Source organism: Dermacentor andersoni, chromosome 4, assembly GCF_023375885.2.
Source record: "Dermacentor andersoni chromosome 4, qqDerAnde1_hic_scaffold, whole genome shotgun sequence".
NCBI classification, from domain to species: domain Eukaryota; kingdom Metazoa; phylum Arthropoda; class Arachnida; order Ixodida; family Ixodidae; genus Dermacentor; species Dermacentor andersoni.
Genome location: NC_092817.1, coordinates 84,240,277 through 84,255,115, shown reverse-complemented (window position 1 = coordinate 84,255,115; position 14,839 = coordinate 84,240,277). Strand labels below are relative to the sequence as shown.

Sequence of the window (14,839 nt, the reverse complement as noted above, 5' to 3'; positions counted from 1 at the left end):
CGCTCGAAGGCGGTTTTACGGCCAGGCCCGAGCGTGTTGTCTGCAGGTGCAATTAAGCAAGTACCCTGGGACTGAACGAGCTTGTCACATTGCAGCCTCCAGAGGAGTTCCTCAGATCTGTGGAGTGCGCTACGGGCAGCGCAGGGGAACCGGGAGAGAGCTTATCGAGTGACGATTCGTGAGGCGATCGAACACCGGAAACTGCGGGCTTCACTGTTTATGCTCAGGACGCTGAAGAGGTATTTTTGTGACGGTTGAGAATGAAATTGTGCCAGTGCAAAACAGTACTGACGCACTTTTTTCAGGGCACTTCGACTGCATTGCACCAGGATACCGGCAGCAAAAGTCATCACCTGCCGTCGCATATCGCACCGCAGCACGCGCGTAAGCAGCACAGCACTACAGCTCGCGCACGCAGCTGGTGAGGCGTCGGCGAAAGCAAGAAGGCAGCGCAGAGTGCAGTTGCTTTCGCGAACTCGAGCCTCTGGGATGGAGGAGCTCTTTGAGAGAGAAGCAGGCGAGGTCGCCGTGCCCTTTGTTCGAAACGTTGCTTGCAATTACCAAAGCTGGACACTCGCACAGGAGCTGTTCCAGCGTTCCCAGCGCACAGCACTTTGAATAGTAACAGGAGGCAGCACCGCGAATTCTGTGCCTCCGCTCAGCAGACAAAACAGAGCCGTTGCGGATAGCGCGGAGAAAGGCTTGCGATCACTTCTGCTAAAACCTGTCCTGGGAAGAGCGAAGGGCAGGCGACCATGGGAACCCGAACGGCCGGCGTTCGTGCCGAACGTAAAGCTCTTTTAGCCGCACGTAGAATCACTGTATGTGTAGCATACACAGTGACTATAGCTGAACGCTCTGGCGCGCGTCGGTCAACACTTGTCGAGAATGAGGCACAAGGGTCGTGAGCCTGCCTTGTCAAATCATTGGCAGCCTTGTTTCCGGGTGGTCCCACGTGACAGGGGACCCACTGAAGCGCGACGTTGCAGCCGTGCTCACACGGTGGGTGCGGCTCATTTTTAAGAGTTTGGGACAATGAGCAATGATGCTTGCTCTTCAGAAGCTGATGCAAGGCGCTCTTGACCTCACCGGTCGCACTTACTTGTACGCCGACGTGGCTTCGTTCTTCGAGAAAACCAAATTACGTAGCTGCGCCTTGCCTTGCACTAGACCTCATCCACTGGCGTGCTTTTTTTTTCTAGCGTCCTCCACGGTCCACCGCTGCCGTGCTTGCGGCTCTCCACCTTATGGCTGACTTACTTATGGAGTCCGGGCTCTGGCCGCAGGCAGTCCTTTTCGATAGTTCCCGGGAGGGTGAGCGCGTGATGGGAACTGCTGCGGTGCCATGCTTTGTGCACGGTTCCTTCGGCACCATATATTCACCATATATTCTCATTGAATTTTGGGACAACTAATGACTGCGCGGTTGATGGATGAGATGAAGAATTGAAAACTGGCTCATGGCTATCACTTACGGAGTTGTACGCGCTGGCATCATGAAAGCCGCATTGACATCATTTATGTTGCAGATATATATATATATATATATATATATATATATATATATAGCTGATCACGTACCCGCTGATAGAAACGTTGCCTCTGTTGCCATTGAATATGTGGTTTTTAAACTGGAGAAGTCGTCTCACCGCAGGCCTGGAAAGCTGTTCTCCAGATCAAGGGCGAGAAATGAAACTGTCGACGCACACAAGAAAAAATCTCAGTCGGAGTTAATTCTGTTTTATTTCCTTTTCTAGAATGAAGGAGCCGGAACTAAATGAGAGTGGCGACGTGGGCTTGTTGGTTGCTCATCTTGAAATGAGCCAGTTGTAGCGCGGACAGGGAACAAAGACACGAGAAGGCACAAAAAAATACAACACGTAGTGCTACTTGCGTGTATTCGTGTGTGTATTCTTTTGTGCCTTCTCGTGCCATTGTTTGCTGTCCGCACTACAATTAACTCGCATCAACCGGCTGAGGAATCAGCTGGACAAGGCGTTCCGACTCCCTACAAGGTGACAACAGCAGTGCAGACACCACAACGCTCATAAACAAAACAGTTCCAAGTATGTTAACAGAGAAAGCATAAAAAAAGGATAATAAATTAAAAGAAAAATACAGCATGCGGTACGTATCGCTATACGATAATACATTAGCTTGCGGGAGAGAAACCAAAACTGCGAAAAATGAATATTACTTGCAACTGCCATAAAACACACCCATGCATATCAACATTACTGATAAGTAACACATGCACATACGCAGCTATTTGCAAGGTTGCATGAAGTAGTAACTAAGTTTACGTCATTGATTACACTACATTTGCCATTTGTATGTATTGACAGTTTTCTTATGCACTATAGGCTTGTATACAGACAATTTGTTTTCGTTAATTTTATTTTTCTATGTTGTATTTTGGCGATTGTATTTGCATCTTTTAGTTAGCTTGCTCTTCTTTAATACATCTCTACATTGTTATTATTAACCGAGGGTCCCGTTGCAGTCATTGACTTTGGGACCCTCGTCTGTATATTGTCTCTTATCAATTCATTGTACTTAAAGAATAATAAACTGGAACTGAAACCGTAGTCCTGCATCGCTTAAAAAAAAGCGCGATAATGTTTGCAAGCTGGTTTGCCAGTAAGCGGGACAAGCAAAAGAAACGTGAATAGGCGCTCCAACAACTTTAAGGACAGAGAAAAAATTTTTCTTTTCAACACGGCGATATCTTCTAAATTGCTGGGTGTGCAATTTGAGCCAAGCTGTCGCTCGACCAGGAATACATGCAAGGGGGTGCGCCACGCATCTCACGTTGCATCTTCAACGCTCAAAACGTCAGAAAGGGGATCACCGTTCTAACCCTCGCTCCCCGGAATATCAGGGCGTCTGCACTGTAGAATAATTTACAACCTTAAATGTGGAAAAGGATGCAAATCAGCCTATAAACTCGCACCCTTACACCCAAAAAGTGCATAGAGGTGTGACGTGTAGACAGGTTTACACCCCTATTCACTTCTAAGGGTGTAAATTGTTTCACAGTGTGGTGTGTAATAGCGGACCCACCGGACTGTTTACAGTTACTTTTGATTTAGGCTGAGTGGATCAGTCTCAAATAAAATAAAATAAACTTCATTATTGTAGCACACCCGAGTATAGTCTCCTCGGCTAAAACTTGCTATTGGCAGCTTGCATATGGTCTCGAAACTACACAAACGTGACAGCAGTGACAAGAGAAGGATCACAATCATTACTCATTGTCTTTTTTTTTTGTTTACGAAGAAGGCATCCTCACATTGTCAGAAAAAAACAATAAGGCACAATAAACACATACGTAAATTGTTTTGACAAACAGTGCACGTGCGCAAATACTCAGGATGCTAATTGCTAGCTTATATTTCCCAGCTGTGCAATGCCCGTCCCACGTGTTTTCTGGATACATACAGCACGAGAGAGCGATGACGACGAAAAAAAAAAAAAAAGTCGACCAGTGCTGCACACGTTGTTTATTGAATTGAACACTCCACCACTCCTGTAGTTTGGTTTTCGTGCTCACTCCCGAGCAATCACAGAAGGGCTAACAGAAAAAAAGTAAAATAAAGGAGAATGCCATTCAGCGACGCACTATAGCGTGGCATACACGTGGAACCACGGTCGGGAGCCTACTTGTTGGCCTCGAGTCTTCTGTACTCGGAATGGGCGCAGCGCGGTGGCGACTGCTGGGTTTGCTGTGCTCGTTCAGCCAGCGCTGCGGCGGCGGTGGGTTCACTGACGATCGACGACGGGCGTTCTGCGCTCGAACGGCGCCACGTGACCCAGGGGTCCCCCTGGTTGGGCGGTGGTCCGGGCCGTGCGCGGCGTGGAGGCGGAGAACCGGCAGACGAGCTGCGCCCGGAGTCCGTCACAGGTGCCACCCGTGTGCTGCGCAGCAGTAGTAACTTATTGCAGTTAGGAAGGGGGTAAAAAAAAAAAAAGGAAAGTACCGATGCAGTCGTAAATGTCTCACTTTTCCGAGGACACGCGAACTTTCTGGCGGCCATGGAGAAGATGCAAAATAGTAGGAGTGACAGAAGGGACAGGGAAGTTACAATGAAATGGTTATGGAGCAAAAAGAAAATGAAAAGAGGAGATAGAGAAGCTAGAAAACGCGCGCGCGTTGCCGGAATTACTCAATGAAACGGGCGTTGGACAATCGGCCCTCTGATAGGACCAAAGGAAACGACTTCTCTTTTGTTCCAAAGTGTGACAGCAATGAGCAGGCATCACGCGCTGCGGTGGCGCTTTCTTTTTTCTTTTTTGCTGATCACGAAGCTACGAACACGTAAGCTAGTTAGAAACTATGATTTGGACCCAATCTTTCGTGGATAGACATTCAGTGAAGTCAAACATAAAATATTCTCACTTCCTTCTCCTCTACGTCCCTTGAAGCCAGGTAAAGCGCCCGTTATTGAGACGTGCGTGTTAATCGCAACTGCGCGGGTGAAATTCTGGCTGATAATTATGCATGGCGCTTCGTATATTTTTGTTTTTTATGCATAATGCATGAACTGTCTTTCTTTCTGTCTGCATAAAGCAAGGGCCCCAGACAGGTGCAGAAATATACAGAAAAGTGATTTCCAGGAGAGGTAGAGAGAGAAATATAGCAACGCATATATATATATATATATATAAACTTCTTCCGCTGGGGTTGAATTATGCTTTTCGGTTGGGATATAATTCACAAATCTTTTCATTCATTAGTCACGTTTGCCACGGCCGGCTGCTGATATGTTTAGCATCATGACTGGCTGGCATGTCTTCTCACGAACAGCGCCAGCGTTTTTGTGAATAGATCATTTTTTGTGAATACGGCCCCTAAGGAGGAGGAGGAGGCCCTGTTATTCATCCACCTATCCATCCACACTTTCCACCCTTCCTGGCTTGCGATACTTCAATTGAGCAGGAGATGATACCCCCGTCTCCTTCACTCACCATCGGCCCACGTGGGGGAAGGACTCGCTCTCGACGTCGGAGCCCCCACCGCCGGTCCGGGGGTTGGCCGTCCAACGCTTGCAGTCCCCGCCAGTGGAGTCGGCCACTCCGAGTTCCATGGGAGGCAGCGCGACCACGGCGGCTCCGCACAGCGCGCGGGGCAAGGGGGCCAGGCTGGGCGTGAAGGTGTTGAGCGTGGTGCGGTAGCAGGAGACGGCACGGATGCCCGACTTGGTGTCCGACGACAGGCCGCCCACCATGTAGACGCTGTCGCCTGCGTCACCCCAAGGCGTTTCCTATTTTAAGATGGCGTGACGTTGCTGTTACACCTTCAAGCCAAGAGAGAGAGAGAGAGAGAGAGAGAGAGAATAAAGAAAGCGTTATCAGATAATTTCAGCTATAGTAGTGATCAATAGCAAGGTATAGTAGTGATCAACAGCAAGGTATAGTAGTGATTGTAGTGGTTATAGCAGTGATTACAGCAGCGAGCCTCAGCCCGGAGCCACAGCCCATAGCCTCGCTGGTCGCTCGCATCATTGCCGATTCGATGTAAGCGACCAAGTAATGTTGATTCAAGGTGGATCTGGCCTGAGTCAGCTACTTGGCGTAGGATAGCCGTAGGATAGCCAGAAACCAGGAGGAGACATCACGTGCATGGGGGTAGGCTGCGTTGAGCTTATAATGGGAGGGAAGTGATGAGAGCGGGGCTCTACATTTCCAGATAATGCGTGTAGCGTTGGGGTGTCCGTTGCAGTATTTGCACTTCGGCGGGGAGCCAATTACCAGTTCCCATATAACATAGTTTATGGCTTGTGTTAATAAGATATTTGTTTGTACCTGCCTAGTGAACGTGCCCTGCCGTCTGATAAGCTCCGTGTCGATGGGTGGGAACAGCTTTCTGCTCTTCTGCTACGATCTGAGGCTAGGTATAGCTCTGGCTTTCATAGTGGATGGTCAGAGCCGGGAAAGGAGGGAGCCCGGCGCGAAGCTTCTCGGGCGAGCTAGTTACACAGGGCCAGTCGCAGAAACGATAACCAATAAAGGAGTGACGGGGCGGTCTCCTCTTCGTAACTGTTCCTAATACAGCCCTTTCTTCCTCGTCCCTATCACTTATGTGAAACTCCATGTATGTGGCAAATAAAATGAACTTAACTCAACTACAGGATGCTAGGTGAACCAATTTGTTGCACCTCGCTGTTTCCATAAACCTTTATTATTTATTACACGATTCCCCTTTTCCGAATTTTGTTCGATTATCTCTCTCCTGCTCCACTCCACATCCCCCCCCCCCCACCCCCACCCATTTCTTGTATTATATTATATTCCTTTCACGTTTTACATGCCGCTGTGAAGCGGTACGTGGAAGCTACATTGCTTTCACTTTGTCGTATTACAGCACCAGACGTTGCCGTAGCTACTGTGGACTGCATCGTACACCGAGAACAGTCCTCGGCATTACATTAACACTAAATACACTACAATGACATCATGTATTGGCTAAACTAAGTTTGCTAGGTTTCCTTTCGCAGGCTTGCTTCGGCCGCGATATTTGAACCGCAAATCAGTTCTTCAAACTTCTTTTTCACGAATACCCCTAGAGGCCCTCAGCTGAGGGTATTACATAAAGAGGTGAGGGGAGGGGGGTCTTGTCTACAAGGTCCCCACCAAAGTCCAAGTACTATAATTGGAAGAAGAATTGCTGCTCGAACGCCCGTGCGTGGTAGAACGAATAATGCGCACGCAGTGAAAAACGCAGAGATTCACGCAGGCAAAGTACTTCTTTTTTTACTTGTGCTCTGTTGCAAAAAAAAAAAAAAAAAAAAAAAATTGTCTCCGATAGTACTCGCGCCTCGCACAGTACACATAACAATTTCTTGTATCCTGGACGACCAATTGTAGAACCTTTCCCTAACACTGTGATGTGTTTCCGCCTAGCTGTCTACTAACATTACGCCTGTATAGCACATTATATTAGCCCAAACTATCGCAGCGTTCGTCTTCGCTGGCGCTCTTATAGCATAGCGTTTACCACCGACACTGCCACCACCGAACGTGTACCAGCTGGCCAGTCGTCGTCAGATCTCTTATAACCGACCGCGTTATCTGCAATCTGCTATAGATCATTCGCTAATATATGTTCCCTCTCGTCTTTTACACTCGTGCAGGTATCCTATATGGCCACCACTGCTTAAGCGATTTACATCGCTTTTCGTGTGCCCAGTACGCCCACTTGTGAAGCCAGCGGCATACTTTTACACGGCGCGGGGTTGGTGCACCAAAAGTGTGACAACGCCGTCAACCTTATAGAACACTAGTGTGAGACAGCTTGCTTCGAGCACGCGATGACAGATGGGCTGGTGGAGGCTGCTCTTGCTCCTTGGTCCACAACTCGTTTTGGCGGTTTTCTTTTAGACGAATAGTAAACTGGGGGAGCTGCTAGTTGTTCATGGTCGCAGGGGTAGCGCTAAACTGACACGGGACGAATTAATCACGGTTCCATACACACCAGGTGAGAAGTATCAACAACCAAACTGGCACAGAGAAAGCATGCTTTATCGCATCGTTTGATCCATGATCCACAGAAGTGGCTGTCTTCGCTTCACTGTATACAGAAGAGAAAGCAACTATCACTAGCCTGCTAATCGGGCACCACTCCCTACATCATCCTAGCGAACTTCTTTTGACGGCGCAAATTCAGCAGCGTACCGTGCATTGGCTATATAGTACTGGCGGTTCTGAAATATTTTATCCGTCATGGACTTCTTCACCCGTTTACAAGTCATTCAGAAAAACTATCCCCTCTCTTTCGACTCCCAGGCGTTTCTTGTTCCTTTTCATTTTTACACTTCGGCGTGCCCATAAATGCAGGCGTGAAGCGAGCGCCATAGTAACTAATGTATGTTATACCCTATGTTGCCGCAGCTTCTTCCGTGTCTACGTCTATCTTGCAGTCCACAATTAAAAAGAAAGGTGAAACTGCACTCTGGAAACGCCGGTGCTGGCGTCACATTCAATCGAAGGAGGCAGTCGAAGCCGCGAGTTCGGTTCATGATTACCTTATCTTCGTCAGTATCTTGATATTGGACAGGGGACTTGATAGGAATAGGGGCATTTAGACCATTAACTGATTACCTCCTTGAACCCTTTAGACGACTCGTAGGGCTCTGCGAACGACAGTTTAAGAAACAATGCTGCAGAATCTCCTGGGGACGCTATACACGCAATGCTCGAGTATAAAGCTGCAGAACGTCGCCTCCTGCAGGCGCTAGAGTACCTTCATATACGCACGCCAGCGCTCTAGTGTGTGTGTGTGTGTGTCTACGAAGAGGTTGCCTATTCCAAGCCGTTCCTCTGCACTCCATTCTTTATTAAAGAACGTTGAGTGCGAAGAGCTTATGCAATTCGCAATGTCATGAGCAAAGACTGAGGGACCTTGACATATCGTTCCATCTTGTCGGCCACACCTCTGCGCGTGGCGTTCCTCACCGTAGGCGACGGTGCCCACGTCGTGATATCCCTGGTCGAAGGTGCCCCTCCGCTCCCAGCAGTGATCCAGGCACGACCATACGTCTCCCAGGCTGTCCAGCTCGTTGTCCTTTACCGAGCAGCCGCCCAGCGCGAACAGCTTGCCTTCCACCGCCACCAACGAGAAGAAGCATCGGGGAGTCGGAAGGAAGCTCACGTGGAAGCAGAACCTGCGTATACGATCTATATAATATACACTCATGTCGGGGAGCACTTATTGGTTTGTTGCCATAGTTCATCGATAGGCACCTGTGTTGGTTACATGAGCGATCGCTTAATGAGTGGCAAGCCAAATGATTGGCAGTGACAGCACTCGTCTCCTTCTTTCTAAATTATTTTTTTTTCTGCGCTTTTCCCCCCGTATTTTTTTGTGGTCTCAAATTATGTGGACCATTGCTAGACTATCGTTTTCCATTTCCTCCTCTTTCTTGCACCTTGTGCCCCACTGGAATTTTTTATTTTTCAACAGTGACTGCAGATTCAGCTGCCGCACCGAAGAAAGACGAAAAAAAAAAAAGGAAAGGCGATACAAACAATCAATGCGATTCTTAACAATAACCTCCACACTAACAATGCTACTGCTGCCTTTCAGCCTATGTGTTACCCTATGGCAAATGTGATCCGCGCTCGAAGCTCTGCGGCTATGGCGTTTAGATGCTGAGCCCGAAGACGCAAGTTCGGTCCCCGCCGCGGCGGCCGCATTTCGATGAAGACAAATGCAAAAAGAAAACAAGAAAAAAACGGACATGTACTTTGATTTAGGCTCACGTTAAAGAGCCCTAAGGGGTCAAAACAATTCCCAAGTCCTTCATTACGGCGTGTCTCGTAACCAGACACCCCCGCAGTTTAATTTAGTTGCAGAAGCAGGGGTGCCGCTCAGCGTTATGCGAGCGACGTCTACGTCATCACAACTCTATGTAACTTCGGGCGAAGAAGGGTGAAAAACAACCAAATGGGAAATGGCCGTGCGTACTCGCAGCTGCTCGGGTCGAAGCAGTCGACGTCCGAGATGACTACGAGTCCCGCTCGGGAGTCGGTGAGCCCGCCGGCGAGCCAGAGGTGGCCGCCCATCTGCGTGCTGCCTGCCGCCATGCGAGGCCTGCACAGGCGGCACGGCAACTCCTGCCACTGGCGCCGTTCTTCCAGGCACAACGCCTCCACCGAGGAGAGGATCCTGCGGGGGGCCGCGGGAGGGAAGTTTGCGTTAAGCGACTCTCTAGTTAAACGCAATACCGCGGGAAAAGCAGCAGGACGGTCTTTGAAAATGATTTTGTTCGAATATTAATGGAGTATTCGCATGCTTTTTCTAAGCGTTATTCGTAAGGTGCGTGTGTAACGGCCTAACTTAATGATGATTATCACAAAGAAGTCGGCGCCGTACTTTTGTTCTCTTATGACAGAGTTTAATGCATGCACATCTGTATTTAACGCGGAAATGCTTGAAGACTGGAAATTTCAACGCTTCTTGTTGAGAGCATGCAACAGCAATGACGTCGTCGCTCACAAGCACCTGAAGTAACAATAAAGATGTGAACAAGAAAAAAGAAGAAAAGAAAGGAGAGAGTCATTAATTCCTTCAAAGAGTTAGAGTCGGGTACCAGCTGATGTGCAGGGCATCGTCACTCCAGTAAACAATTTTTTTCTAACCATGTACGCAACATAATGGACTTCCTTCTACAGTGATGGCTGTATGTGCCGATTCGAGCATTAAATAGCATGTGCGCGCGGTCAGGTATTCGTATAGTCAGGTTATGCTTTCGCTGCTTGTGAGCTGTGAGCACTAAAGCTTCGCGCAGGTCTAGATATTCCGTTTTTCGTTTTCCACCCAATGGCCAGTTCTAGAAGTTCACACAAGTTCTAGAAACTCATTATACAGACCCCAACGCCGCATCATCATAATATCACCTAAAAGAAACGAAAACGAACATGAAGTCTCGTCTCAAGGATGTCTGAATAAAATATAGCCAAACTGAAAAAAATTGGCAAACGCCCCGGGCCCGACAGCTGCGAACAAAAGGTTCCACAGAGCTATAATTTCTCTTTTTTGTTCCCTGCCTCCTTCCTCTCCCGCGCCTGCACCAGAAGCCATCAAATCGCCGGCAAACGTCAGAATTCTCGCGGTGTTCCTATTTAGCGCACTCACGTTGCCAACCTCTAAGTGTTCCAAAAAGGCTCTGCGTGTCATACCTGCGTTCATTTCCCTTGATGTTTATACCAAACAGTCATGTTTTTATGTTTTGCAAACGCGTGTCGAAGGCAGCTTTGAACTCAGTCTATGCGTGCGCGGAGTATTTCGCATGCAGTACGCGCACGTGAGGGCCGAATCGTCGGCTTACTCACTCTCCGTTTGAGCTCCTGCCCCCGACTACGAAGAGCGTGCCGTCGAAGCAGGCAGCGGCGTGGTACGCCCTGCTGCGCGCCATGTTGGGTAGCGGCTGCCATAGCTTCTTTGTGAGATCGTACAAGAAGCACACGCTGGTCGGCTCCAGATTCGACTGTGTCGTCTGGTAGTTATCGTAGCCTCCTGCGAGTTGACACCTATTATTCGGCTGTGCATTACTTGCTCAGCGATCGGTCGAAAAAGAAAGTTAAAGTGACGGACCCACACGCTAAACTATATGGCTTTTTTTTTTCTGTGCTAAAGAAAGAGAGATTGAGTAAACTTTAGCTGGGTGATTGCAGCCCGAGCCCTGCTAGTCAGCGATATTCGACAAAAGATGTGAATATTGTAGGATCGAATATCGCAAAACTGGTGGTTTCGGCAGCTGACCTGCTCATAATTTTACGTGTGCCAAAGGTGGAGAACGCTGAAAGAAAAGATTTACTCCCGGTGAGGTTCCAGCACTTTATGTCATTTGGCCATGGCGTTGACAGCGAAGCAACAAAATTAGTAGAAAGTGCTCGCTTCTTACAAAGCGCTTGGTTAAAGTGAAATGCCGTATAGGCATGCCACCAAAAGAAAGAAACACACCACACCAAAAATCTCGTCTCTTGCACCTTCAACACCGAGTTGGCGGAGTCAATGGTACCTAATTCTAATACCCAATGTCAAGCAAGCCAAAGCCCACGCCAACTTATTTATTACAGTGAAGTACCTCGACGAGGAATGATATCAGAATTTCTGAATAAACCTGCGTCACAGTGAATATTTTTCTGTGAGCTGTAACCGGTGAGCGAAGAGCTTAGATAATTAATTTTGTGAGATGAAAGAAAGGAAAAGAAATACGGATAGGTTACTTCGTGCTTACCTGTGATGTACAGTTTGTCTCGATGCAGCACAGCACAGTGGTGATGCCGGGGCATCGGGAAACTGTCTAACTTTTCCCAGACATTCTTTTCAATGTGATACCGAAGAATCTTGGTACCTGCGAAGGGGAAAACGCACGCAGTTTTAAGGAAAAAGGCTAGCTCTACTAAACAAATCGATATCGCCGTAGGATATCTAAAAGCACTAATGATAACAAGGGATTCTTCGTAAAAACCGCATGCTTAGGTGAACTATCAGTTCGGCGGAAGCCTTCAAGGTGGAAGAAGATTCATGAGAGGGAATATTATCATCCACCTCCCTGAAACACGAGGGTACACACGAACAAAGGAAACAAGGGGTTTCTCATAGCTTCTCAGTTGAAGAAGAATTTGTCCTGGTCCGGGGATTTAACCCAGGACCTGCGTCTTTCCGGGGTGGTCTTTCTTAAAGCCTGATGGATTGCAATTTTTCCCTTTCATGATTATATGGTGTTAATTTGGGACGATGTTATGAACAATATAGTTGTTTTTTTCGCTACTGAAGCTAGACGACTATAATATAGCGCATGTAGATTGTCTTCTGAATATTACTCGTGGCGAGACCTGCCCTCGTATTCTCAAACGGTCCTCGACTCTAAGCTCTCCCTCCACTTCACCGAGTTCAACGCGCCTCTCCATCGAAGAAGCCACAATGCTTCTCAATAACGACCGTAGTGCGTCAATGAAACGCAACGACCACTGCTGCCGAGGGGCGGCGCTGCGACCAACTTTCTCGAGTCGAGGTGGAGCTTTGAGTGGAGGAACCTTACAGTAGAATACGAGTGCTAGAATTTGAGCAATACTGCTCAAACTATACCGCTAAAAAAAGGAAAGCGAAGCACCTAAAAAAAAGTGAGCTTCTAGCTAAATACTATAATTTTTTTCATCCCTGAATGCGAAAATCGTAGTTTAACAGGCCACATTTCACCGCAAGTAGCTTTTAATCTAGCCAGAACGAGTAGCAGCGTTTGCGGCCGACGCCGCGGGTGAGTTGACGAGCTCTGATGTTACGAAGACGATCGCGACGTCATCGTGGGTATCGGCGAGGCGCGCGATTCAAGTAGAACGCTCGCGTGACCCCTGTGTTGGCGTCATCCTAGCGGCCGGTTTTATCGCCGCTACGCTCGGGGCGCGAAAGGAGTGGAGCTTCGAAGAAAGCTTAAAAGTCGATTGCGGCACTTCTAGGCATACCATGAAGAATGTAACTCCAGTAAGTTGAATTATACTGCGGCCCCCAGCCTTCTAAACCACCGTAAATCTTCCTATTCTACAACCTCCTCAGAGTACCTTTTAAGCTACCTGCAATAACTCGAAACTTTCACTGCAGGGCTGAAACCTGGAATACACGTCTGGTCAGTCGTAGCCATGGTTACGCTGCCTATATTACAGTTGGTACAACCGTAGATATTGTAGTGGCTACTCCTGCGAAAAAATGGTCATGCCTACGCGTGTTCGCGTGTTCACTAAAAAATTGAACTGTAAATCTGGCTTCTCCACACTAACCTTCTGTATGAGGGGAAAGCATACTTTTCTGAGCCCATTCGATTGGATGGACATTGCGCCGTCGGGACATAGGGTAGCCGCAGCAGTTACACGCTCTAATATTGATGTGCGTAGTACTGTGCGCCCATTCGACCACTGACTACTCAGTGAGCCAGGTAGGCGGGAAGACGGTTAGATACAAACATAGATACGTAGATACAAATATAAATAAAGTTTGATAAACACATAGCCCCTAAAAAGTGCGTGAGGTACCCTAAGAATGCTAACGCATTATAAGGCGTCGCATCTTTTACCGTGTGACGCTCACATGCTGACCTCGGATTTAGCACAGAAAATCAGCAGACTGCTACTGTTAGCATCGCTGCTTAGAACTAACGGCAGCTGAGCAGGTAGCCTCGCAAAAGCACTGCGCGGCCGGGCAACACAAAACTGGCTTTTAGTGAAGCAATGAAGGGGGCTAGTTGGTGAACGTTCATGGTTATGTTGCGCTCAGTTTTACAAACACGATATTAAGGAAGGACAGGACGTGGACGGACGCAGCGCAAACTACCAACTGTTTAATACTGTTAAAGAACGCGCTTATATACAAGGAGATGTGGTGCGGGGGGGGGGGGGGGGGGTTACATATAAAAAGATATGACAAGGTGACGACATGTGATCATAGTTTGGGTCAGGCATACATCGTTCACATGCACCCGTTCGCACTGGCAAACTCGACCTCAGCTTTGATAAGCGCGATAGACGGAGTGCTTACGCACATCTCTTTTTCTTTAGCTATCGCAAGCGCCTCCCATATTTCTCGCTCCGTTTTTGTTTTTGATGTTCCAATGACTGTGGTGCTTTCTAGTAGCGGGGAGCATTTGCATTGTTTGCAATGTGCGGCCAAGTTGCTAGGTGCTGTCAGAAGTTGGCACGTGTATTTGTGCTCCCGTAATCTATCATTTAGACAACGCCCAGTTTGTCCAATGTATACTTTCCCGCAATCTAGTGGGATTTTGTAAACAACTGATGTAGCGCATTGCACGTACTTTTTCACGTGCTTAGTCTGACAGACCGTAGCACTGGGGTTGGCCTCTGTGGGTCCTGCGTTCACCCTCTTGCACATGCCTTTTAGTTTTTGCGGGGCGGAGAACAGAACTTGAACATCATGGCGTTGGGCTGTCTTTCTTATTCTATGTGACAAGCCATGGATGTAAGGCAACACCACGCGTTTTTTCAACTTTTTCTGTGTTTTCTGCCTTTTCCTGTTGGCTCTGATTTCGGGCAACAAGTTTTCACAGATTTGCACCACCATGCTGTTCGGGTACCCGCTGTTTCTTAAGCGGCTTACTTGCAAATCGATGCTCTCCCTCACAGCATGGCGGCATGATTTTTCAATTGCTTGACTGATGCAAGCCTTGGCGATGCCTCTTTTTATGATTTTAGAGTGGCAAGAGTCATACCTCAGAATTTCTTTTTCTCCTCTGGTTTTGTAGCACCAGCAGATGTGGGAGCCTCTGAGCCTAATGTTTATATCAAGGTACTGCAATCGACCATCGGTAGGAGTCTCGTACGTGAA

The 14,839-nt window shown here is 48.0% G+C and overlaps 1 protein-coding gene across 1 annotated transcript in view; it reads right to left on the bottom strand.

Annotated features, from left to right (window-relative positions):
- Nucleotides 1–3,485: 3,485 nt before the first annotated feature.
- Nucleotides 3,486–14,839, bottom strand: part of LOC129386256 (kelch repeat and BTB domain-containing protein 8-like) — a 28,728-nt gene continuing 17,374 nt past the window's right edge. Inside the window, exons 7-12 of the mRNA XM_055073986.2 lie at nucleotides 11,742–11,858; nucleotides 10,834–11,017; nucleotides 9,467–9,667; nucleotides 8,455–8,663; nucleotides 4,969–5,242; nucleotides 3,486–3,918 (exon numbers count right to left, since the gene is read on the bottom strand). Of these exons, the coding sequence (XP_054929961.1) occupies nucleotides 3,660–3,918; nucleotides 4,969–5,242; nucleotides 8,455–8,663; nucleotides 9,467–9,667; nucleotides 10,834–11,017; nucleotides 11,742–11,858 (1,244 nt within the window). The 3' untranslated portion in view covers nucleotides 3,486–3,659. The remainder of the gene's footprint in view (nucleotides 3,919–4,968; nucleotides 5,243–8,454; nucleotides 8,664–9,466; nucleotides 9,668–10,833; nucleotides 11,018–11,741; nucleotides 11,859–14,839) is intronic.